The sequence below is a fragment of the Argopecten irradians genome, chromosome 12, assembly GCF_041381155.1.
Source record: "Argopecten irradians isolate NY chromosome 12, Ai_NY, whole genome shotgun sequence".
NCBI lineage: Eukaryota > Metazoa > Mollusca > Bivalvia > Pectinida > Pectinidae > Argopecten > Argopecten irradians.
The window spans coordinates 11,743,487-11,769,403 of record NC_091145.1 but is presented as its reverse complement, the minus strand read 5'-3'; the positions used below and the strand labels follow the sequence as shown (position 1 = coordinate 11,769,403).

Sequence of the window (25,917 nt, the reverse complement as noted above, 5' to 3'; positions counted from 1 at the left end):
GTGATATAGCACTATAAAAAGGGCAACAGTTCCACTATACAAGAAGACACAACATGGCTATACCGCAGTCTCCCAAAACACGCACCTCGCACCACATGCACACAACACACCGCATACATGGGAGGCCGTCCTTACATGACCATAGCTGTTAATAGGACGTTAATAAATCAAACAAACAAACAAACAAACAAATCATTGGTGAATTAAATTTTGCAGCATCTTCATGAAGCGTTTTTATCAAATAAATATATCATGAGTATTTACTTGATTTAAATAAAATAAACGGATTTTAAACGGTTCTTTTAATCATTTCACACTCTACGTAATTGTAAATTTAGTGGAAGGAAGTTTTTTCATTTAACTAAGCACTTTAAAGGCCCACAACCTTTCCGAAACGGCTTTTATTTTTTTAAATGGGAATATAAAACAAGATCCAAAATTTTGGTAGAGTCGCAAAAGTTATCAATTTATATTTAATACTATACATATTAACTCCTTCTGAAAAATTGGATTAAAATAAATAAAATGTTAATTTTCATAACGCGGGTCGTCTTACATATATGTATGTTTCCCGCCATCGTTATAAATACCGAGCGGTAGTTGACTATCACTGCGTCAGACGGCAAAACAGCGAAATGACTCTCCACTGTTACGCTTTTATGTTTGTTGTTGTAACCTCATCTTAGGCCATCAGTATATATTTTCTGATGTTATTAATGGGTTTTTTTAAAGAAACCTTTATGTTTTGCTCCGGAAAGGTAGTGGGCCTTTAATACCCCTAGTGCAGCACCGTGCTGGATAAAGAATCATTTGTAAAAGTATCACCAACGTTAATATCGGAGAAAGAATATATTTCGTTATATAGGTGGTACATACATATAAAAAAATGTATATAAGATAATTTAGACAAGCATACACTCAAAGTGACCATGTAAGCAGCTATGAAAGCCTCCGGAAAGGTAGTGGGCCTTTAATACCCCTAGTGCAGCACCGTGCTGGATAAAGAATCATTTGTAAAAGTATCACCAACGTTAATATCGGAGAAAGAATATATTTCGTTATATAGGTGGTACATACATGTAAAAAAATGTATATAAGATAATTTAGACAAGCATACACTCAAAGTGACCATGTAAGCAGCTATGAAAGCCTCCATAAAATGTCGGTCTGAATCAAACACTATAAACAAGTGAACATTTTATGTACCCTGTAGCTATTACAATGCATTATTATTATATTTCTTCGGAGGTGATAGGGAAGTGTAGTGATTTTGTTTTGGATGTAACAAATAACATGTATATTACATAAACTTCTTAAATCTGTACATTATTGCTCTGTAAATCGTGATAGTCATCGTGGAAATCGTGTTCATAGACTATAAATGTTATAATCTATTACAGATACAGCATATCAAGGATATAAACCCTTGAGTAGATGTACATGATTGTAGTAGCCGGGAGAATATGGGTGGAGAGAGTAACTTCATTCACTAAGAGGGAAAACTCAAATCAGTCGGTCCAGAACAAGAGGCCCAAAGGGCTTCTATCGCTCACCTTGTTTGCAATGCTAAGTAATGTTCTATATACAGATTCATTAACTAATTGTTTCTTATCTCAAGGAATTTTCCCTCTAATATCCCTATTGGGCTCCACTATTTCTGCTCCATGGGGTCAAGCCAAAATTTAGACAAATTTTGCTATTCTTCTCCACAAGACCTTTCTGGTGAATTAATCCCCTATTTCTCCTATTGAGTCCCGCGGGGTCAGAGCCAAAATTTATACTAATTCTGTTCCCCTCCCCCAAAGGATGTTTCTGGCATAATTTGGTTACGTTTTATGCAGAACAAGTAGCGATTTAAAGGATTTACCTTTATTTCCCGTTCAGGCCAGGTGAGCTATTAAAACCTGCAGATGAAAAGGAGGAAACAAACAAAATAATTAGACAAAAGAAAGTACATGTACACGCTTTAAACCCTATGCTAATAAACATGGGTTTTGTACTTCCCCACTTTGAACAAGCCACTTTCACCCTTGCTGGAGAATGTGAATTCACTGAAATGATGTGTCTACAGTTGTGTTGTGTTGGAATCATTATTCGTTCTGACTTTCAACTGACAAAAGTGTCCGTTTCTCAGATTAAGTCTCTTTGGTCCATACGGACTATTCAGACGTTCTCTTATCGTCAACACTCATCTATTTAGTACATGGATGGCATATTCGTAATTATATGGCCAGGCCGTCCAACAAGCATCGAGGGAAGTCGATAGGTTCTACATCCAAAGTTGCTTTCGTTTCAACTGGGTTTCTACAGCATGAATAGTTCTGTGATGAACGTTATTTTTTTTTAAATAAGAGATCCTTTTTGAAAGTATACTAAATGTTAGAATAGCAGCAATTTTGCAGATTTACAGTATATACATGTACATTACCAGTTTTACATGTACAAAGCAGCTTTTCATTTCGATTTCTGGATAAAACCAATATAATCCAACGATCATGAAAAACACTAAATATGGGGACAGATAAAGATGCTTTACCGCTGACAAATAGTATTTTTTCACTATCAAAAACAAGAGCAGACGATTTTGTATTTTTCTTCGGGTACAAAAGTTACTTACTTTACACCATTACCATCATTGAAAAGTTAGAGCTTCTTATTTTAATTCAAATTCAAAATATGAAAATTAATTTATTGCATCCCGAAAAAATTCCGTGGCACTATATCCTATATGAAATGAAGTAATGATTGCGCATGCACTAAAGGCGAAATAAATAATTTTATGTTATTTTTTGTGTTAATTAGGCATATATATACACGACTAAACACCAAATATTGTTCAAGTGATGAATATCAGTTATGCTCTGTCGGCGGTGGAGCATCTTTAAGAGTGCAATTATTTTCATTATTCGCAGGCGGTTAGAACCCGCGAAAATTAATAGCCGCGATATTATTTCGAGTGCAATATGAATTGTGAAAATAAATCGACGTGAAAATAGGTTGGTTAACAGTAGCCCATGTATTCTGTATTTGCATATTACAGAGTTATATTCCCTTGCGGTAGGTATTGATTGTGGCGTCCTGTGTTTGCGAGCGTAACGTCATATTTTTTCGAAGAAAACGACGTGCTCAAACAATAATGACGTAACAATTGATACCCAATCGCAAGGGAGCTAACTCTGTAATATGCAAAGACATAGTTAAAAGTACAAAATGAAGACACCAGATGAGGTAATACCTTTTATTTATTTTATTTTTTTGCGTCTCCAGTGAATAAAACATGATCTTATAGAATTTGTACAGTGGTTTTTTTCATCAATCAATTCCAGATAAATTGAATTGAATTTACATATACAATTTATAAACAGGCAAATTGTAACTTTATCACACAAGTCATTACTCAGAAAGCGAAATTTATCACCACAGGAGATGAAAAATGCATTGATTATATTTGAAAAAAAAAAATCATTTCTGATAAAGGTTCGACGAACCGTTCGTACAATAAAGTGATCTATAGATCAATTAACAATACTGCTTAAAATTCAAAGAAATTACAGTTACATGTTGTATTATATTCAATAAAACATTATAATACAAATGCATATAGTCAACAATACATCTTAATAGTAAAATCTAAAACGTTCCTTTATCACACATACTAACAAGGGATTTGTTATATAAACAATAAGACAATATTAACATCTTTAAACAATGGTTGAAATTCACAATGTCATGTCAACGTTTTAATGATCTGATTAACAAATGTTTACAGCACGTCAGCTTTAGATAATTAAGAGATAATTGTTAGGAAAAGATATCATTTTGAACTACAAAAGCCATAAAAATATTGTAAAAATGTCATTATGATAAAATAATCAAATATACAAACTATGAAATATATGTTTCAAAACAAATTGTTATACGAAAATAGTGATTATTTAACAAAAATTATAATGTGCTTTAGAACACAAGAAATGACTAGGAATATAACCAACTTTTTATTCTGTATTTGCATATTAGTGTTATCTGCCCTTGCGGGTTGGTACTGATTGCGTCATATTTTTCTCAAAAAAGAAAAGCTGATGTATTTTTCATCACACAGTAATGACGTCACAATTGATACTTACTCGCATAGGAAGATAAGTCTGTAATATGCAAAGACGGAATTCGGGCACAAGAAGTGTTCATCTGTGTGTTTAAGATGGAGAAAAAAAATTATAATAAGAATTAAATCTGAGATCTGAAATGATTTGTATGTTGTCAGAAAGATTTCTAGTATTGAGAACACTTATTTTATTACTTAAACTAAACAAAAAAAAGGATATTTGGGAGGGATCTTGGTGCCAATATAAATGAAACCGATCTTTTCCCCCTGGTAAGTCTATCTTGCTCTCCCATGGATTAAAAGATTTGATAGCCAGCATAAACTAAAGATTTTCCCATCTACTTTGTCTCAGAATGCAATGGACACAAGAAAATGGACCAGAGGAATCTGGATTAAATTTCAGAAAAATCACATTTTTTTTTACAGAAGATAATTGAGAAGATGACAGATGATAGACAAAAGGAAATTTGAACAGCGCAATCTCAAGGTATAAAAGCAAGTCATGGTAATGATGGGAGGATACTATCTTCATGAGATAATTTTGTTGCTAAATGACAAAGTGGAAGGTTCATAAAAAATGCACTGATATCACGAAGATTCTCAATTCACAAACCTATTCCTTACACGTCCCTGTATTTCAACATTCGGAGCATGTACATGTAGTTTGCTATTACTACGTAACTTCTAGTATTTTTCCATGCTACATACATGCTAGAAATGAAGGTCCTCATTCAGCTACGACCAGAAATAGCCAGCGTTCACATCTGCATCACAAAAATAAATAATGTAAATGGTGATTAAACATTTGATAAAGTAGCCATTTTTATGACAATATCAATTGCTCAGGTTTGTGATAAATTTTTTAAGCTCGTCATTTAATGTCTCCATGTCTTTGACAAATAAAGCAGTTAATGGCATATAGATTAAAAGATTTGTCTAATTAAGGTAAGGAAACACCAGTACATCAGTCATATAAATGATTTCCAGCATGAAGTAACGCTTATTGATATGAGGAAAATCTTTATTCTTTCGTAACACATCTACTTTGAGATGATGTGGGTAAAGTACAATGTACCGTCGATTAGTCCCCACCATTTGGTGATTATAACATTTTATAATTATTTTGTCATTATTTTTGATGCTATACGACATATATTTGTAACATGGCTGTGGATTTATGCGGAAAATAATGCTATAGTTACATCTCAATCTTTTTTTTTAAGTATTTATAGGCTGTTGAGTGAACTTGTTACAGAATATCAACAGTGCAAGTATTTATCACACTACGTATGACAGAACCTTCAGTTTTACTATGGGATAGTCCAGGGGTGGATATAATGACAGTGATAGTAGCCCCTGGAGAATCAAGGATGATACTACATGTGACAGATAGTTAAAACTTAGGGTTCATCATGTACATGTATACTGTATATTATACAATAATTACAGTGTAAAAACATTTTTTTATATACATGGGTGCTATGAAGCCACGATCATAAAGACAACAAAAGCTGTTTTTATACATTTATATCAGAATTACTGTTTAATCAGCTAACCATGGATATTTCTACACATGAAAGACTTTATATACCTTTAAACCATTAAAATACCAACGAACATTCAGAGAAATTTTGAATGCCTGACAAAGATGAACAGAAGTATAAACAGACTTACTCATTTCTGCTTCCATTGGCTGTTAGTTTTTGGATGTCATATTCTTGGCTTTCTTCTAAAATAAAATACACCATTTTTTATATATCAATCTATCTTGAAAGGATATGAATGGTTGGGATGTAATGAAGAGTATAAATGATGAATAAATATCTGACATTAATGTGAAAGTGGTGAAAATTTGTGCTCAAAATTAGAATAACCAATTTAAATATGGAAATTGGCCTGGTGTGAGAGCCCTTCTGTGAAAGAAAAACATTATTTTACATGTTTATTGAAACATGAATAAACATGTTTTTGTGAAGAAAAAAAATCAATTAAGACCTCTCTATAATGCAAACATGTTAAATGATGTCTCAAAAACGGTTTTTAATTTAATATTAATAATATTCCATTAATTAGAAAATCTTTGACTTATTCAAGCGATAATCTTGTCACCAGATTGGACATCCAGTTAATATTTATTTCCTATTTCAAAATTTTACCCACAGAACAGAGTTTTCAGCCTTTTATACCAATTACATTAATACTGGAACTTATAAATAAGAACTATTAAAGTTGTAGAGACATGTATGATATTTTAATTTTAAGAATTACACAACTAGATATATTGTAGAATGGTCAAACATATTAGATATAATAATAAATGAAATTGAAGTGAAAACTTGCAAAATGTTATTCTGAATACAACAAAAGATGTTTTAATAACTCTAGGGTGGTTCCAGTATAGAATCACCCATAGAATATTCAGGCAATTGGTTTTTTTAAACAAGAATTAATATTTTAGACAACCCATTATGTACTTCATGTAAGCAGAGGGAGGAAACTATCTTACATATATTCTATGAACGTGAGCAAGTTGATAAATTATGGAGCAAAATTGAAAATAGGATATTCTTGAAAAGGTCAATGTGTATATAAACTTTTCAAAACAGGAAATACTATTTGGCAAACTAGGTAAACAATATCAAGCACAAAACACAGTATTAAATGCTGATTGTTAAGTACTATATTTATAGACAGTGTGTAAAAGGCAATATGTTGTATGCTGAAAGTGTTAATGAAGATATTAAGAATTATTATAATTCTGAAAGGTTCTCCACCTTATGCAATGGCAGACTAAATGTGTTAAATCTAAATTTGAGATTATTATCAAATCTGGCTGGAGATTAATAATTTGTGAATATAAATACTACTTTTTGCATTGATACACTTACATTGTAAATGCAATCCAGTATTTTCATAACAAAAATGTAATATTTTATAAAATTTATTACTATTTTATAAAATTTATTACTATTTATCATTAAAAATTCCTACAACCCTATTCATCTGCATATTGCTGGTTAAAAAAGGGGTCATTGGGGATTAAAACCAAGGCAATCAAAATAAATACTCAAAGTAGTGAAAGAGATGTGTTTTTTTTTGTATTTGTCTTTGTATACTATATTGCGAAAAAAAGACAATAAAAAAGTTTTTCAATCGAAAACGAAATATTAGTTTTATCCTGCGCTCAATATTATAATGTTTTTAATTACTAACCTGATCATTTGGATCAACTTGGGAAGATTTAACATTACTAGGCGATGAAGAAGATGATGACGACGCTACGCATGCTTTGATCACACTTTCTGGGAGAGCCATCCATCCCTCAATTTTAGCTCCTTGATGGATACCGTTGTGTACCTTATTGGTCAGATCCACCACTGGTATCTGTTCAACACGTGTTAACACTCGTCTCTTTGGTTGATAATTCAATAACTCGCGTTCTAATTCTATCTTACGTTGTTTGAAGATTATGATACGTTTCTCTAGTTCTAACTTCTGTTCCTCTGTGTCTATAAGCTGTGTGTTGACGGCTAGTAGCTTCTTTTGAAGAACATCCAGAGCGGGTTCATTATCTGTTTCGTAGTTCATGTATATTTTACTGTGGTTCACATGCAATAGACTTCTCTGGTACTCGGTAAGTCTGGGAGTTTGTACATTGTTCTTTCTCTGAGGCATAACGTTGTACACAGGCGACTTTGAATTGTCATCTGAGCTTTCTCTGTTGACAGGTTTCACCGTCAAAAACGTCTTTATTGGACCATTTTTGATATTTTCCCGTCTCAATTTAAATTGTTTAGCTAACAGGCGGTATTTCTCTTTCTTCATATATTTTTTCTTATATTGCATCTGAAAAAAAATCCAGTAAAGATAAAAAGATACAAATAATTAATAATAATTAATGTATGACCAACTAAAACACAAATGCCATGAAATAAATCCTGAAAAGAGCATTTTTATACATACTTTTAAAGATGCCCCATCACCGACAGAGCATAAACAATACTCATTATTTGAACAATGACTGGTGTTTAAAGTGAAAAGCCGGGCAAAGAAAACCAGTCTAAATGCGTTCATTGGCCTTCCAAAAGTTCTCGCATATTAATACGACGGTCAAGTTCTGCTTAGTTTCCCAGTTCTGACCATTAAAGTAAAGAAAAGTTGAAAGCATTGAAAGCGAGGCTGCGTGGAAATGTAACCACGGACATAGTGAGCCGGGAGGACGTTTTAGAATTTCCATACTTTAAATTAATTTCTTCGTACGCAGACAGATTTTGACGAGAGATTTTATTTTTCCATTTCATAAGAAATTATACTGGATACATTCACACCATTTTTACCGACTTTAGCCATCCTTGTCCTACTGTTCACTTTAATCATGAGTATAAACTGTCTAATTAAAAGTTCACTAACTTTCCCCAACGGCTTTTAATTTTTATCAAGAGGCCCAAGGGCCTTAACAGTAAGATGAATCAACCCAAAAAATTAATAACGCTTTGTCGGGAACATGTCAGGATCATTTCATCCAAGTTTCAGTCAAATCACACAGGTAGAACTTTAGAAGAAGTTCAAAATGTGTTTTCAAGATGGCGGCTAGGACGGCCATTTTGGATTTCGAATCGACCCGCAAAATAACAACACTTGGTTGGGACCATGTCAGGATCATTTCTGGCAAGTTTCAACCAAATCACACCAGTAGAATTTGAGAAGAAGTTCAAAATGTGTTTTCAAGATAGACCTATGGCGGCCATCTTGGATTTTGTATCGACCCGAAAAATAACAACAGTTTGTCAGGACCATGTCAGGATCATTTCATGCAAGTTTCAGCCAAATCATACGGGTAGTACTTGAACAGAAGTTCAAAATGTGAAAAGTTTACGCACGGCGGATGGAGGACGAAACATGAATATAAATTGTAAAACAAGATTGATTATTTTGTAGAGTCACATAAGTTATAAGCTTACCGTTAATAGTACACACCATCATCTTCTGAATCAACTGTTAATTTTGAAAGATTAGTGTCACTAAATCACGACAAAATCTATTAAACGGTATAAGACACTGACTTTCGGAATTGCCTGCGCAGTTGGAATCTGTGCATAGCGGATGTACACAGACTCCACACCCGACAAGGAAAATAATAGTGTGAGAGCACACTTGCAACTAAAAATACATTAAAGGCCTTTGAGAGTTATCACACGGGCGACTTATTGTCCAGAAAATAAGGTTCACATACAATTTCATTGATTTTTCCAAGGGATTATTTTTCCAAAGCAATATGCAACTTCAATGTTTCTATTATGACATCACATATTTTAGCTCAAAAGACAGAAAATAGTGTTGTCTTTGGAGCTATGGTGCCTATTACTGCTAGTAGAGCAAAGCAATTTTTTAAAATGGCTATTATAGATAGTCAGATAATATTTGTTTAGCATATAAAGATGACATTCTTTTGAAAATAAAATTTATATCAATTCTACGGATTGTTAATTTGAAATTGACAGCCTGTAAGTGTTAAGAGATATTTTACGGATTGTTAATTTGAAATTGACTTCCTGTAAGTGTTAAGAGATATTATTAATGAATGTCATGTGGGTTTTATGGAAATATGATATATACATGTATCTATAAGCATGAAATATTTGGAAACCTATGAATAGCCTAGAAATGTTTGCACGAGTGATTCGCTGTGGCAGTGCTCCACTAGCACACAAGGGAAACAATTCGTACCCATCCGCATAGCATAGAAGGCTGGTACATTCATTCATTCTTCATTGTTAAATGAATGAGCGCCTCACTCATACTTACCACATCATTAGCTTTATTCTTGTTGGTTGATCCCTAAAAATAACAGAAGGATGGTAATTAATTAAAAAAAAAAATTAAAGTTGAAATAAAAATTCAAGTTACCTACATGTGTGTCAGATTTTGTGACATTTTTTAAAGTTGGTTGACCTATTATTCCTTTTTGCATATTTCAGAGTAAGCTCCCTTGTGGTTATGTATCCATTGTGATGTCATTATTTTGAGATCTCAATTTACACTGTTTTCTCCAAAAAGTAAAATGTCACACTTGTAAACACATGACATTGCAGAACCCTTTATAATTTACTCAACTCCCTTTTATGTCAAATTATATCAAAATCTGTCAAATGGTTAAAAGAGGAGTTCGCTGGATAAAGTTGTGTCTAAGACAGACAGACACAGACAGGTGGCAACCCATTTCCAGTATACCCCTTTACTTTATTGCGGGGGTATAACAACTAAATGTTGTCAGAACTACATTATTGAAACAGGAATTACAGAATAACTAACTATATACATATATGACATTATCAATATAATAAATACAACAGGACCTTTAAAGCTTTCATTGTCAATAATGTCTATGTTGACCACTAGGACTTACAAGCGGTCTTCCTCGTTTTCTTGGCTGATTTGACATCTGGACCCCCACACTTTTGGTTTTATTTCCTTGTAACTAGAATCAACAAAATACACACATATGATGAAATTCTAATCTAATCGTCGTCTCAGGCATAAATGCTTTCAAAGAAAATTTGTCAAAATCAGAGCGATTGTATAGAACATTCACAAGAAATCAGTACTTTATTAAGAAAAACAAATATTACATCTAATACAAGTGAAACAGCAAATTAATGAGTCCCTGTACCTAAAGGTGTAACAATACATCAGACTATTGACATACAGCAATTGTATGCCTCTTACATTGATCAATTGATGGCAAATTCAATAACAATTGTCGATAGTATGCCAAACTATCTATTGTTACTTTAGTAGTCAGACAGTTATTTTTCTATAATTTGGATTAAAATGAAGTACTCATACTGTCTCAGAGTTCTAATGTGGTAACATACTAACAGTTAATGGTAAAACGTCACTTTTGTCAACAGCAATCATCAGTATGTTTGAATTGCTTCTGATGCTTGCAAGTAAAGGGAAGTAATTCTAAATCAAAACTGCTTTAGACGGATGGTATATTGCAGCTTAATGCCTATACTTGAATTCAGAATAAGATACTTTAGAATACAAAACCTGTGTGATACTATTGAAACGATAGTCTGCAACAGTTAAACTATCACAATAGTATTTTCCACCAACAGCAATAGTGTTGCATTTATAACAAGAGGCCCAAGAGGCCTTGAGGCCTGGGTGCTGTCAGATACAGAAAGAGCATTGCAAAGTTGGTTCAAATCTGTAAAAAGTATTTAAGAACTAGAATAAGCTTTAAAGTTGAACCTTCGTATTAGAATTTTTATTTTTTGTTTTTCATTTTGATAGTTAGTGTATTATGTTACCAAACCTTATGCCTAAAATTCCAATTTGCTTTGTCAACATTAAACAATAAAACCAAACTAGAAGTCAGTCAGTGTCAGTGATTTTATAAATTTTACTTTTTTAATCTATGAAGATTATTTAGCTCCATCAAACCTGTGAATTCAGAAGAAGATTTTTTAAGTTTTAGCCTATTTGATCCCTTTTGGCCCCGCCCCTAAGGCCCCTGGGGGTTGGCCAGGACCAATATGGATGTGACGATAAAATGCTATTTCAAGCTAAAAATTCTAACCCAGTTTGTCTCATTTCCAATGAAAATTAAAGAAATAACGTTCATAAACGTGTTTTTCCTATATAAACTATAGTAAACTTGACCCCTCCCAAGGGGGAAAAATGAGACCTTAGTTTCTTATAATTCACAATTTTGTAAAGGACCTTAAGACCTTTCCATCTATGAAGAGTATTTGATTCTACCAGTCCAGAATTTCAGAAGAAGATTTTTGAAAGTTTTAGCCTATTTGACCCCTTTTGGCCCCGCCACTAAGGCCCCTTGGGGTCAGTCATGGAAAATTTGTTAATAGGATTCAATGGCCATCTCATGGGATAATTCTGACAACATTTGACTAATTTTCTATTTTAAATGACCAAATAATGCTCCAAAATGTGTTTTCACTATATAAACTATAGTAAACTTAACCCCCTCCCCATTGGGAAACCTGCGACCCCAGGGTCATATAATTCACACTTTTTGTAGGGGGCCTTGAGACCTTTCTATCTCTGAAGTGTATTTGATTCTACCACATCTGTGAGTGGAGAAAAAGATTTTTGAAATTTTATTCAATTTTACCCCTTTTGGCCCCCTCCCACAGCCCCCTGGGGGATGGGGGTCATATAATTCACAATTTTGATTGGCCTTATGCCTTAGAAGGTCTGTGCAAAATTTCATTGAAATTGCTTCAGCAGTTTTTGAGAAGAAGTTGAAAATGTAAATTGTTTACGAACACACGACGGACGATGACGGACAAAAGGCGATTAGAATAAGTCACTTGAGACTTCGTCTCAGGTGACCTAATAAAAATTCAACCGTAGGTAATAGCTAAACATATATTATATGTCAAAAACTTACAGATGCTAGAGACGGCCTTCCTCGTTTTCTAGGTGTCGGAGATTTTGTGTCATTATCTTCAGTAGTTTTCTACAATAACAAGCAATCCGAGAGTTATTACTGAAGCAATGTTCCTTTCCAGCTCCAAAATGTTATCACATTGACCTTAGCCTTTTTCTAGTTTGACCTTAGCCTTTTTCTAGTAAGTGTCCTTTCTGTTGACATTTCAACCCAATATTAATTCCAAGCTGTGTGTCTCCATAAGCTATATTTTATGTTTCATGAAAATCCATCAATCCTGTCTCAAGTTATCACGTGAAATCAACAATTTCTTAACATAATTCACATCATCTCGATACTCCAGGCTTCCGATCACTTACGATCTCTACACCCTGGACTATCTCATAGTGAAATTCAGCTCAGCGGAAAACATTTGACAATCACAGGCTAGCAAAGATTTCCTTTGAAGACTACAGAGAGAGCGACGCCTAACATCTAAGCCACACAGTCAACCACAGTGTACCGTTATAATGTAACAAATGACTAATTACCTGTTCTATTCTGTTGCCTTCAATTTTACTATGAATAGTCACGAAAGTGATCGGAACCCCTGGAGTATCGAGGATGAATTCACATAGATTCAGTCTTTCTGAGGTTGTCTTTATGTAAGATTTTAAGTTTTCTAAAAAGATTTGCATTGTGAAAATGTGTATGAATCAGAGAACTGCGTCCTTCACATCACTAAATGATAATTAAGTATAAATTGTAAAACGCTGATTTTTTTTTTCTCATTTGATATACGCCCAGCACAATACTTCCAATTTTTTGAGTTATGTTGTAATCAATGGAATCATTTGAATATTCTAAAATGGTTGTGTCTATCTATAAACTTACAGTTCCTAAAGATGGCCTCCCTCTCTTTCTCGGTGACGGAGAATGTGTTACACCATCGTCAGCCTCGCTGTCCTATTCAGTACAAAGAAAGGAATCATCAATACACCAGTTAGAAACTGTAATAAAATTATATTTGGTTTCTTTTATTTCATTTTCTTTTGCATGTGGTGTGGTGTGAGGTGGGGAGGAGGGGGGGGGGGTTCATATTGCTTTGTTTCTTTACAAAGTTGTCAGCATGGGAGACTTTTGCATGTTTTATTATATCTCTTTGTGATACCATATACATAATGGGGAACAAACAAAAGCATCTCACAATTTCTTACTTCAAAGTTATTCATTTAGATCACAACTACTTGATACACAGTCAGGGTTTTTGCAAGACCTTAATTTATAGGGTCCGGGTAGACTCCTCATTCCCTATCCAAATATTAAATAGCTCTGTACGTTCCTAAATTCAGTCAGTATTTTCACAATCACATTAGAATTAAGTTAAAGCCCCAAATGGTGTATTATACCAATGACATCATTAATTAATTTCTTGTAAAATATAAAGAATATCACAAAATTATTGAAAGAAACAGCTATGCCTACTAATTTTATATCACAACAACAAAATTGTGAAGAAATTTCATTTAGTTGAAATGATGCTGATGATATTTTTCCAATTTTTGAAAAAAAAACACTGCTGATATTTTCCCTATTTTTGCTTTAAGGCCCAAAATTCCTGGTAAAAACCCTGACTAATAAATGACCCTAGCTGCTTTAACTTATCAAACTGAAGCTTTATTTTAATTTAATAAAGCATTAAAATATTACTTACAGGTGTCTTAATTGTTGGCTGGCTGCTAGGTCTATCTGATGGTGTGGTCTGTAAAAACATTCACAAACCAAAATCATTCAATTATTACTTAATTATACAATGGTAAGTTACAATTGATGATCATCATCTTTCAACTAGGTGTAAAACATGTGTACATTACAATGTATGTACATGTATACTAGACAATCATGCATACCAACAGGAGGTCTTGACGGTCACCTGAGTGCTGATACAGAAAGAGAATTGTTCGTATTGCTTAATTTCTTTACTAAGTTCTCAGCATGACTTTTGTGTTTGTGTGTTTTGAGAGACTATTGCACGTTTTATTTTATCTCTTTGTGATACCATATACATAATGGGGAACAAACAAAAGCATCTCACAATTACTTACCGGTACTTCAAAGTTATTTATTTTGATCACAACTATACGGGTATACTCAGTCAGGGTATTTTGCGATACCTTAATTTATAGGGTCCGGGTAGACTCCTCATTCCCAATCCAAAAATAGCTCTGTACGTTCCTAAATATTCAGTCAGTATTTTCACAGTCACATTACAATTAAGTTAAAACCCCAAATGATGTATTATATATCAATGACATCATTAATTAATTTCGTGTAAAATATAAAGAGTATCACAAAATTATCAAAAGAAACAGCTATGCCTACTATTTTTATATCACAACTTATTGCAACAAAATTGTGAAGAAATTTCATTTAGTTGAAATGATGCTGATGATATTTTTCCAATTTTTGAAAAAAAAACACTGCTGATATTTTCCCTATTTTTGCTTTAAGGCCCAAAATTCCTGGTAAAAACCCTGACTAATAAATTACCCTAGCTGCTTTAACTTATCAAACCGAAGTATTATTGTAATTTAATAAAGCATAACTTACAGGTGTCTTACTTCTTGGCTGGCTGCTAGGTCTATCTGATGGTGTGGTCTGTAAAAACATTCACAAACCAATATCATTCAAGTATTACTCAATTATACAATTGATGATAATCATCTTTCTGTAAAACATGTGTACATTACAATGTATGTACATGTATACTAGACAATCATGCATACCAACAAGATGCCTTGGCAGTCACCTGATGGCAGTCACCTGAGTGCTGATACAGAAAGAGCATTGCAAAGTTGGTTCAAATCAAAAAAACGACCCGCGTTATGAAAATTAACATTTTATTTATTCTAACTAAACAGTTCTGGAGGTGATGATAAGTGTGCTAGTATACGTATAGTTAATAACTTCTGCGACTCTACAAAATTATTGATTTGTTTTACATTCCTATTTAAAAAAAATAAAAACCGTTTCGGAAAGGTAGTGGCCCTTTAACTTATCAAACCGAAGTATTATTGTAATTTAATAAAGCATAACTTACATGTGTCTTAATTGTTGGCTGGCTGCTAGGTCTATCTGATGGTGTGGTCTGTAAAAACATTCACAAACCAATATCATTCAAGTATTACTTAATTTTACAATGGTAACAATTGATGATCATCATCTTTCAACTAGGTGTAAAACATGTGTACATTACAATGTATGTACATGTATACTAGACAATCATGCATACCAACACGAGGCCTTGACGGTCACCTGAGTGCTGATACAGAAAGAGCATTGCAAAGTTGGTTCAAATTCAAATGATTCAAATGGTTTTCATTTTGATAGTTAGTGTATTATGTTCCCGAACCTTAAAATGCTGAAAATTTCAATTTGCTTTGCCAACGTTAAACAACAAAACCAAACTAGAAGTCCGTCAGTGATTTCATTAATTTCACATTTTAATCTATGAATATTCATATTTGTGAATTCAGATTAATATTTGTAAAATTTTAGCCATTTCGACCCCGCTCTCTGGTTTCTGGAGATCAGTTAGGACCAATTTGGATATTAAAAGTAAGAAAATAATGTTCCTAAATGTGTTTTTTACTATATAAATTGTAGTAAATTTGTCCCCCTCCCCAGGGGAAAATCTGAGATCACAGGGTCATGAAATTCATAATTTTTGTAAAGGGCCTTAAGACCGTCCAATCTATAGAAAGTATCAATCTGGTTTCATCAAATCTGTGAATTCAGAAGAAAATTTGATCCTTTTTGGCCTGGCCCCTAAGGCCCTTTGGGGTTGGCCAGGACCAATATGGATATGATGATAAAATGCTATCTCAGACTTTCAATTCTAAACCAGTGTGACAAATTTCATATGAAAATTAAGCAAATAACGTTCATAAACTATAGTAAACTTGACCCCCTCCTCAGGGAGAAACATGAGACCACAGGGTCATATAATTCATAATTTTTGTAAAGGACCTTAAGACCTTTCCATCTATGAAGAGTATTTGATTCTACCGGTTCCAGAATTTCAGAAGAAGATTTGTGAAGTTTTAGCCTATTTGACCCCTCTTTGCTCTGCCCCTAAGGCCCCTGGAGGTCAGTCATAGAAAATTTGTTAATAGGATTCAATGGCCATCTCATAGGGATAATTCTGTCAACATTTGACTTATTTCCTATAAATGACCAAATAATGCTCCAAAACCTGTTTTCACTACATAATCAACAGTAAACTTAACCCTTCCCCATTGGGAAACCTGAAACCCCAGGGTCATATACTGTAATTCAAAATTTTTGTAGAGGGCCTTGAAACCTTTCTATCTATGAAGAGTATTTAATTCTACCACATCTGTGAGTGGAGAAGAAGATTTTTGAAATTTGAGACAATTTCACCCCTTTTGGCCCCTCCCACAGCCCGCTTGGGGTGGGGGCTGGGGATTGTATCATTCACAATTTTAATTGGTCTTTTGCCTTAGAAGGTTTGTACAAAATTTCATTGAAATTGCTTCAGCGGTTTTGGAGAAGAAGTCGAAAATGTAAATTGTTTACAGACATTCGACGGACGACGCACCACGAAGGACAAAAGACGATTAGAATAGGTCACTTGAGACTTTGTCTTAGGTGACCTAAAAATGTTTGTACTTGAACACACATTTGAAATACATTAAAACTCATTTTTATTTTATCAAATAAACTAAAAAAAAAAATTCAGCAACATTGTCAGTTTTTTGTCACCATACATTTTGATATCATCTGGTTAAGAAAACATTGTCACCATACATTTTGATATCATCTGGTTAAGAAAACTTTGTCACCATACATTTTGATATCATCTGGTTATGAAAACATTGTCACCATATATTTTGATATCATCTGGTTATGAAAACAAATTGTTTGCAAACTTTAGAGAAATCAATGCTTGTAAACAAACTTTAGAAAAGCATTCTGAAGTACATTTCAATAAAATAAGTATCCATTAGTAAAAGACCTTTACAAGTAAATAACTCTAGAATTCTTACTGTCTTTGCCTCCTCCTTTCTAGGACGTCCACGTTTCCTCTTTACAGCAGTACACATAGATATATCACTCTCTGATGTATTTGTTCCTACTTCTTGTTTCTCCTTCATCTGTGCATGTCAATCAAAACATACATTATAAATAAGTTATGATTTATTTCATTATCATTGATAAATGACATACCCAAAAGTAATTTTACAGTATGGGTGCATATACCACCTTGGTTTCAATGTCAGGTGTTACCCAGTTCTTTTTGCCAGTAAAACCTAGTGCTGCAATGATAAACCGTGGGACGATATATATCACAGTATAAACTACACAGATACCTAATTCAACACCATGTACAAGCTCCACTGATCATGATAATCTATTCTTCTGCAAATTTGTATTGGTCAATACATGATGCCACACTAAATCACACACAGGAGGTGGGTCAGGAGTCAATAGGGCCAAAATTAAGGAAAGCTCATGAAGATACGCAAGAAGTAATAGTGGTAAGAAAAATAATATAGTCCATAAATTTACTGATCTATCCGTGCATGGTTCTAAGGTAAGCCACATTAACTCTTTCCATATACTTTGCAGTTCTGAAAACTATGGGACAATTTCAGTTAATTTGTTCAAAGCAATGGGTTCCTCTATGTAAAATTTAAATAATTCTGGAATTCCATGGTACAATTTTATGAGTCTATGGCCCAGGACTCATAGCCATATTTATAAATGATTTTGCAGTCTTTCCGGATTTAGCACCAGAATTAGTTATTAGTCTCGCCAGGGTGTTTTTTTATCATTTAATTGGGAAGGGGACTTTTACTTATTTTGGGAAAGAAATTGGCAAATTGGGATGGAAATTTCAGGGAGTAAACTGTACATTTTTGGGGAATTTAGTATAAATCTGAAATAAATTCTATTGGGAATGTGGCCCATTATCGGCCAATAAAAGCCCCTAGAAAAAGCCCTGCTCGCCTGCGAAAGTCTTTGTGAAAAATCCAGCTATTTCATTTATTAATTAAAATGTTAAAGGTTAATATAATGCGATCAGTTATTATTCATATCAATTTTTATTACTTAGTAATATTATCTAAAGCCTTACATCAAGAATTTATATTGCTATCTGGAGCAAAGGTGCAATAATATAAACTGCCCTTTTGTTTATGATAATAACTTCTGTTTGATGTATCTTGTTCTGTCATAAAAACGATATACCAGTACATTGACAAAATAAATATCTAGTTAGCATCCAGAAAGTTTAATTTGAACTTAAATACTTTTCATATACCACTGTATTGAAAATTTGAATTTGATTTATTGTGAAGAAAAGAATGTGAATTTGGATATAGTGGACAAAATAAATATCTAGAGGGACGCTAAAATCCTGTTAACTATAGTCAACAACGGTGCGGAAAAAGTTAAGATTTGGAACTGGTTATCAAGCTTAGACTACATACAGTTTAATTCTTTCTAAAGGACACTCAAACAGGAATGTATAATTTTCCTGTTCTACATAATGTGTATTTGTTCACAGTAACACCACATGATGTTAATTTTCATGGTGAAGACCTTCAATGCTTTTAGAATATATCTGCAGTGCTCCAGTTAAGATGAGTACACAGGTAAAATACCCATTAGAAAAGCTGTTAATTACCCATAAAAAATGTATGAATGTGTACAAATTACCCCTAAAAGAATCTGCATCAACTCTGCTCTTGTTTCAGTTAGATATTTGCACAATTGCTAGTTAATCATCGATTACTTTATGATATAACCACAAAACTTTCAGTGAAATATCTCTTTTAAGTTTTGGGTTCGCACAAGAGTTGTAAGGGATGTACCCCAGTATTTTTGTTTGGTATATGGGAAATTGCCACCTGGTGAAAATTGGGAATTTTTGTATGATAAAAGTAGGAAATGAAAATTTCAACAGTGTTTAAGAAAATTTTGGAAAAGATAGAAATAAACAATTAGGCATCTCTAAGAATGATTGTACCCCTTCCATTCAAAAGTGCGAGTACAATTACCAACACCTCCAAAAATTAGTATATCTTGAGCACTCGATTTAGACATTGACTTACATCAGCTGGTGTGTAATTATCTTCGATCTTCACTTTTGTAGCCATAACTCTCTTAGTGGCAGCCTGTAAACAAACACAGTTACATTTACAATGAAAATGCATGTCAGTGATCCAATCATATTTAAACAAACACAGTTACATGTAAATTCAAATGCCTTATATATATATATATATATATGCATATTAATTATACGATTAATTACCAGTAAAGAATCTTTAAAATTAAATTTTTCTTCTTTCAATTTTCTCTAACCATGCAACTGGAACGGTCTTCCTCAAATTGTGGACTGCTTCAAAAATCTTCTACGGTATAATACTCTTGTGTAAGACATCTTGTACATTTTTACATCTCTCAAGTCTCTTCCATCAAGAAAGATATAATATACTATGTACATAACTTGAACAAATGATATATAGCTAATTTATGGCCGCTTGTTGATGCATTGTATGCATGTTGTAATTGCATGAGCACATTATTTACAGCTAGAATACATGTACATGTAATGTGTACTGATAACCTTGGATTACGTCACTTTACAGATAAATTCATTCACGACAGTGATTGGGCAATATTTGTGCAAATTAAACAAATTTTCATGGCAAAATATGCTATAGAACTGACCGTAGCACTTTTAGACTGTTCTGTTAGCCAATAAACATAATGTCTGTTATTTTAAACAAAACTAATTATGTTTATATATTTAAAAGTCTCGGTAAAAATATTAATTATTGAAATATCCACTATATAGTCAGTATCTCTGCACCATCAGGGTAAGTGGGGTTCCATACCATTCATGTTTTTATTATTTATATAAGCTAAATTTATCTTTGAGGGAAGCAGACATATATGTGCAATGGGCATGCAAGTAGTGCACATTTACAACATGGACGACACTGCAAGTTACAATGACAATTACGGGGTATGTATATGTGTTTAACTTTAAAGTGTTACTATTGGTAACAATTTTTTAAATTACATCTTTGGAAGTTTATTTTTTCAGAAATAATAAATTATGTACTGTCTTTAATTTTGTAAAACTATTTTGTTTATTTCTTATTCAAGAATAATGAATTAAAATTTTATAGGAGCACACAGTATCAACATATATATATATCTTTTTTTTCGACAGCATAATTAGAATTTACTAATATTTTATGCATTTTAAAATTTCAATGTTCATAGAGGTATTAAGACCGAAAAGAAACACAAAATCAGAAAGCCAGATTGATAATTTAGTAGAACATTAAAGAAACTATAATTATATATTTTTTTCAATTTCATTTGAATTTTTACGGTGATCTTGTAAAATTTACATTACAATTTATTTTCATCCATTTTATTATGAAAATAAAACAGTCCTTCCTTCGAACTCATAATAATTTTCCTGATATGCCTATGTCATTTTTAAAATATCACTATTTTTCTGTATAGTTAAACTGATCTAATTAATTTGTTACCAAAATACTAAAGAAAATACATGCGTTTGCTAGAATAAATAATTATTATAATAAATAAATACATATTAATTGGAAACTGGATAGTTTTCTCAAAAATACACAAAGTAAAATTATACCAAAAGTATGAGCTGTTACAGAAAAAAAATATTACTTTTTAAGGCCTATGCAATTTTTTCTGGTGTTCAACTCGATCCATAAATTACAAAAAAAAATCGTTTAAGTTATTAAAGGGAGACAATTATATCTTTGTAAATTTTCAAATTTTATAAACAGCGGTATACAATGAAAGTATCATTATTAATTCGCCATAAAATAATATCGTACATAACAAGGTCTATTAGTGAAATATATCTGTTTATGAAATGGATTTATAACAGTAAATCAAGAATATAAACACCGAAATTGATCGAGCACATACGTCCATTTTCTGCACATGTACATGGCTGCATAATTCAAAATAAAACAACAGACGTCCAGTAAAGCTTCAATTTTTAAAAAAGTTACATGCAAAATCTGAAGTTATAAGTAAATTATTAAGCATTGAATTACACACTGCAATGCTACATGCCCTTTCGAGATATCGAGAACAAAGACGGCTTCGAGTTCTGCAGTCCTAGGTCTATCTTCTACTGCAGGCAACGCCAGCGACACCTATAAGCTAGGTCATTCTGATTAATACAGATAGAGTTACTTCCCTTCGGTCTCAGAACCGCTACAAGATGCACGCTGCCCAAGTCAATTCAAGGTTTTTCTATTTTTAAAAAAGTCTAAACAACACACATTTAAGCTGTTTCTTTTAAAGCAAGAATATGAATGATTAAAAAAAACCACAATGATGGTAAAATAAATAATATTACTACTATTATGCATAAATCTATTAGATATTGTTACTTTTTTAAAGAGAAAGTTATTAGTAAAAGTTATTCACTGGTATGTATATCGCTAGGGATGTTTTTAGCTTTTATTTTAACTTAGTTTAACTTAACGTAGTTTAAATTAATTTAAGTTAATTCAATTTTATTTTATTTTATTTTATTTTATTTTCATAATTGATTCTTATTTTATTTTCAATATTGATTTTAAGGTCTGTTTGATAAAATTATGTACATAAGCGGCTCAGGTTATAATTCAGGAGACAGGTATACGGCACGGGGATTAGGGCTTTGAAGGTGTAGTTAACAGATACTGACCTCTGGTTGGTGTTTTTTCTACGGGTACTCTGGCTTTTCCACCAGCATTTCCTCACGTTAAACCAATCAAAACCAAACAAAATTTAGTACAATGTTGTCATCGATGCATTTCTGTTTACGATTCAACGATTCAATTATTTTACACCCAGACACATTATAATGTGTAACATGAGGGATAAAACAAATACAAATACATGTATATAGGCATGACAGGATGGACAAGTATATGTACATAACATTAAGACATTACTATATAGCAATTACTCTCAACATTTTTACATTTACATGTACGAAACACAAAGTATAAATATTTCATTCATGGTTCAATAAGGAAAAAAATAAATCAAAATATTTTGATTTTATAGTAGCATCATTATTACGATAATAGTAGATGATTAAGTTTTTTAAGAAAAAGGAAGAGTCCGTTTAGGACTCTCTTATTACAAACTGATATCAAACCTTTCATCTTATTATCATTTGGGTTAATTCGGAAGTAGTTTGGAATATTCTTTCTTTGCACATTTTGGACAACAGCATTATTACAAACAAACAAATAATGAAACTCATTTCCATCATGTTCCAAGCACATATTACAAAGTCTATCTTCTTTAGGAATATTTCGCCATCTGCCTGTTTCATTGGGGAACTTTAAATTACAGGTAGCGGTATTTTGGTTATTTGCAATCTGTTATTTTCGGACAATATTGTCAAATACTTCTCAAATTTAAATTCAGTTTTAAAAATTAAATAGAATTGTCCTCTCGATGAGTTGTGGGCATCAGAAAACCAGTTTTGGATGAACTGGTCTTGGACCTTTGTTTTAAATAATGTTTGAAAAAACATCTTAGGCATGATAACTTTATTATCAAATATATATGAAAAACCAGTTTCATCAAATATACTCTTAATTTTGCTTATCCGCTTGAAGGAATGCGTTCAATTTTCTTGTAGACAAAGAGCTAATTTTATTAAAATACTACTTAAGTGTTCATCATTACTTAACAATTTATTCCAAAACGAGCCATTCGAAGTTTGATATTTAATTCCAATGGAAACCGACCAAGTTCTCCATATACCATGAAATTAGGAGTGCTAGATCTCACTCTCAATATCCTTTTACAAAATTTCAAATGCACTTGTTCTAGTTTCTTTAAGTTTTCTAACCAACAGACTTCCGAGCCATATACAAGAGCCTGAATTGGCTCAACTATACAGAATCAAAAATCTTTAATTGTAAGTCAATTGGAATAGCCTGGCTACGATTTTTTTTTTTTTAATGCAAAAGGGATTTTTGCGCTTGATCCATAAGTCGAACTTTTGCTTTTAAAAAGTGTCCATTGTAATTAAATATTACACCAAGATATATAAAAATTTTCACAATTTTAAGTGTTGCATCTCGCAAATAAAACTCAAGATTTTGTGTTGACTTCCGCTTACAGAAAATCATAATTTTAGTTTTGTCGACATTTACCTTCAGTTTCAAAATATCACAATAATGTTGGAAAATATCTAACGCTTTTGAAGTCCTTCGGGAGTTTCTGCAAACAGAAGTGTATCGTCGGCATATAACAAGACGAAGATTTCAATAAAAAGCTGTAACTCAGATGATATATCTTCAGTTATCTTTGCGAGAGGAACGCTTGTCATAGACTGAAAAAAAAGTTTCTAAATCATTTAAGAATAACGAAAATAGTATATGGGAAAGATTTTCGCCTTGTCTTACACCAGTTAAACACGGGGGAAAATCTTATACCTTTCCATTATGTTTAACACATGACTTGATATTATTATACATATTCTTAATAACAGTAAAACATTTGCCTTTAATATGTGATTTTTGAAGTTTCATCCATAGTCCAGCTTGCCAAACCGCATCGAAAGTTTTTCTAAAATCTATGAATGTACAGTAGAGTTTTTCCCCACTATTCAGGTAAAAAGATATGACGTAAAAAAAGGTTATTGACTGTTGAATGATCTTTACGGAATCCTGCTGATTAATAGAAAGAATTTGCTTTTGCTTTACATATAGATTTAGGCGATTATATATTATTGATGTAAAAAGCTTTCCTAAACAGCTTATAATGGTGATTGCCCTGTAGTGATCTCTCCTTTATTTTTATATATAGGATTAATTACTCCAATTGTCCAATCTTCCGGTATGATACTAGAGTTAAGAACAATATTAAAAAGTTTACAATAAATAGTTACAATTTCTGGAGGTGAATGTTTCAAATATTCATTCAATATTTTTATCATAATCAGGGGCTTTACCATTTTATAACTGCCCGATCGCTTTTTTAACTTCATCTTCCGTTATTTCATTATTCAATATATCATCATCATCATCTTCATCCTCATCATCATTCAAATCATCATCATCTCATCATCATCATCATCATCATCATCATCATCATCATCATCATCATCATCATCATCATCATCATCATCATCATCATCATCATCATTATCATCATCCCATCATCATCTCATCATCATCGTCATCGTTATCATCATCATCATCATCATCATATCATCGTCATCATATTTAAATAAAACATCATCATCGTCATTTTTCAATTCATCATCATCCTCATCATCGGTCAATACCTCATCATCGTCGCCATCGTCCGATACATCATCATCATCGTCATCATCGTTATCATCATCATCATCATCATCATCATCATCATCATCATCATCATCAAATCATCATCATCATCATCATCATCATCATCATTCAGGGTCTTGAAATACTGGTACAGTGAATCTAGTGGTATATCAATTGTCTTTTTTTTTCACTGACGAAAATTTATTAATAGTTTTCCAAAATTCTTTAGAGTTGTTTTTTGACATAAGATCGAAGTTTCTTACAACACTTTTCTTGGAACTTCCTATAGCTTATTCGAAGCTGTTTTCTGTACTCGCTAGATTTTTATTCATATCAGTTTTATTAATGACCGTTTTGTTAAACTTCTATTTAATCCGTCTTTTGTTAAAAGCATTTCGCGTTAAACCACATTCTTTATCAAACCATGATTTACTCATGTTTATTTTTTGTTTATATCTTACCGTCTGAGACACAAATACTTTGTTGGTCGCCCATTTAAGAACTTGACAAATGCCTGTGACTACATCATTGATTTGGTCAATATCAACCTCATCATTACCGACCAGCTGGTCTAAAGAGTTTCGAACTGCACGCAAATTATTATTTTCAATCAGATTTAAGGCTTCTACAAATTCGTCCTTTATAGAAGAATTCCATTTTACATTTGTAACAGTATACATATCAGTATCATTTACAACGGTATTGGTTAAGTTTGACATATTCAAAATACAATGGATTTGGTTATGAACATATGAAAATAAAGGATTAAAGTCACATATTTCAAATTCAGAGACTAGTCTGAAAGCTTGACTACTTAATATGAGATAATCTACTACATTATGTTCATGTTTATATGTTCTTGCTAGATAATAATAAATTCTTTATAATCAAAATATTTTGCTGATCAAAATATCTCTTGGGCGAAAATTTGCCAACGCTGAAATCTTACTTCACATAAGTTCATCACTTGATGTGTTCAAACACAGGTTTACGACGCGCGCAAAAAAAAAAAAAATACTAAA

At 32.5% G+C, this 25,917-nt stretch overlaps 1 protein-coding gene across 7 annotated transcripts; it reads right to left on the bottom strand.

The window, feature by feature from the left end:
* Positions 1-3,224: 3,224 nt before the first annotated feature.
* On the bottom strand, positions 3,225-21,752 carry LOC138336248 (UPF0430 protein CG31712-like). Of its 7 annotated transcripts, none has more exons than XM_069285655.1 (12): positions 21,651-21,752; positions 19,640-19,702; positions 17,570-17,677; positions 15,111-15,158; positions 14,215-14,262; positions 13,395-13,466; positions 12,522-12,590; positions 10,509-10,580; positions 9,908-9,940; positions 7,316-7,948; positions 5,777-5,831; positions 3,225-4,866 (listed from the first exon to the last, which is right to left on the bottom strand). In XM_069285655.1, exons 2-11 carry the CDS (start codon positions 19,682-19,684, stop codon positions 5,799-5,801), a joined length of 1,161 nt encoding a protein of 386 aa, XP_069141756.1. In that variant the 5' UTR covers positions 19,685-19,702; positions 21,651-21,752; the 3' UTR covers positions 3,225-4,866; positions 5,777-5,798. The 7 variants fall into 7 exon arrangements, with proteins under 7 accessions (XP_069141756.1, XP_069141757.1, XP_069141754.1 ...); XM_069285656.1 differs by having other exon boundaries at positions 21,666-21,751; XM_069285653.1 differs by lacking the exon at positions 21,651-21,752 and adding an exon at positions 19,893-20,677 and having other exon boundaries at positions 5,777-5,828.
* Positions 21,753-25,917: the final 4,165 nt, after the last annotated feature.

What these genes read in the sequence shown, in the direction of transcription:
- LOC138336248 (XM_069285652.1), bottom strand. An exon ending in GAAAGGAGGAGGCAAAGACA is followed by an intron (nt 15,159 to 17,569) that starts GTAAGAATTCTA and finishes ATGTTTTTACAG; the next exon opens with ACCACACCATCAGATAGACC. An exon ending in AAGTTGATCCAAATGATCAG is followed by an intron (nt 5,832 to 7,315) that starts GTTAGTAATTAA and finishes ATTTTATTTTAG; the next exon opens with AAGAAAGCCAAGAATATGAC.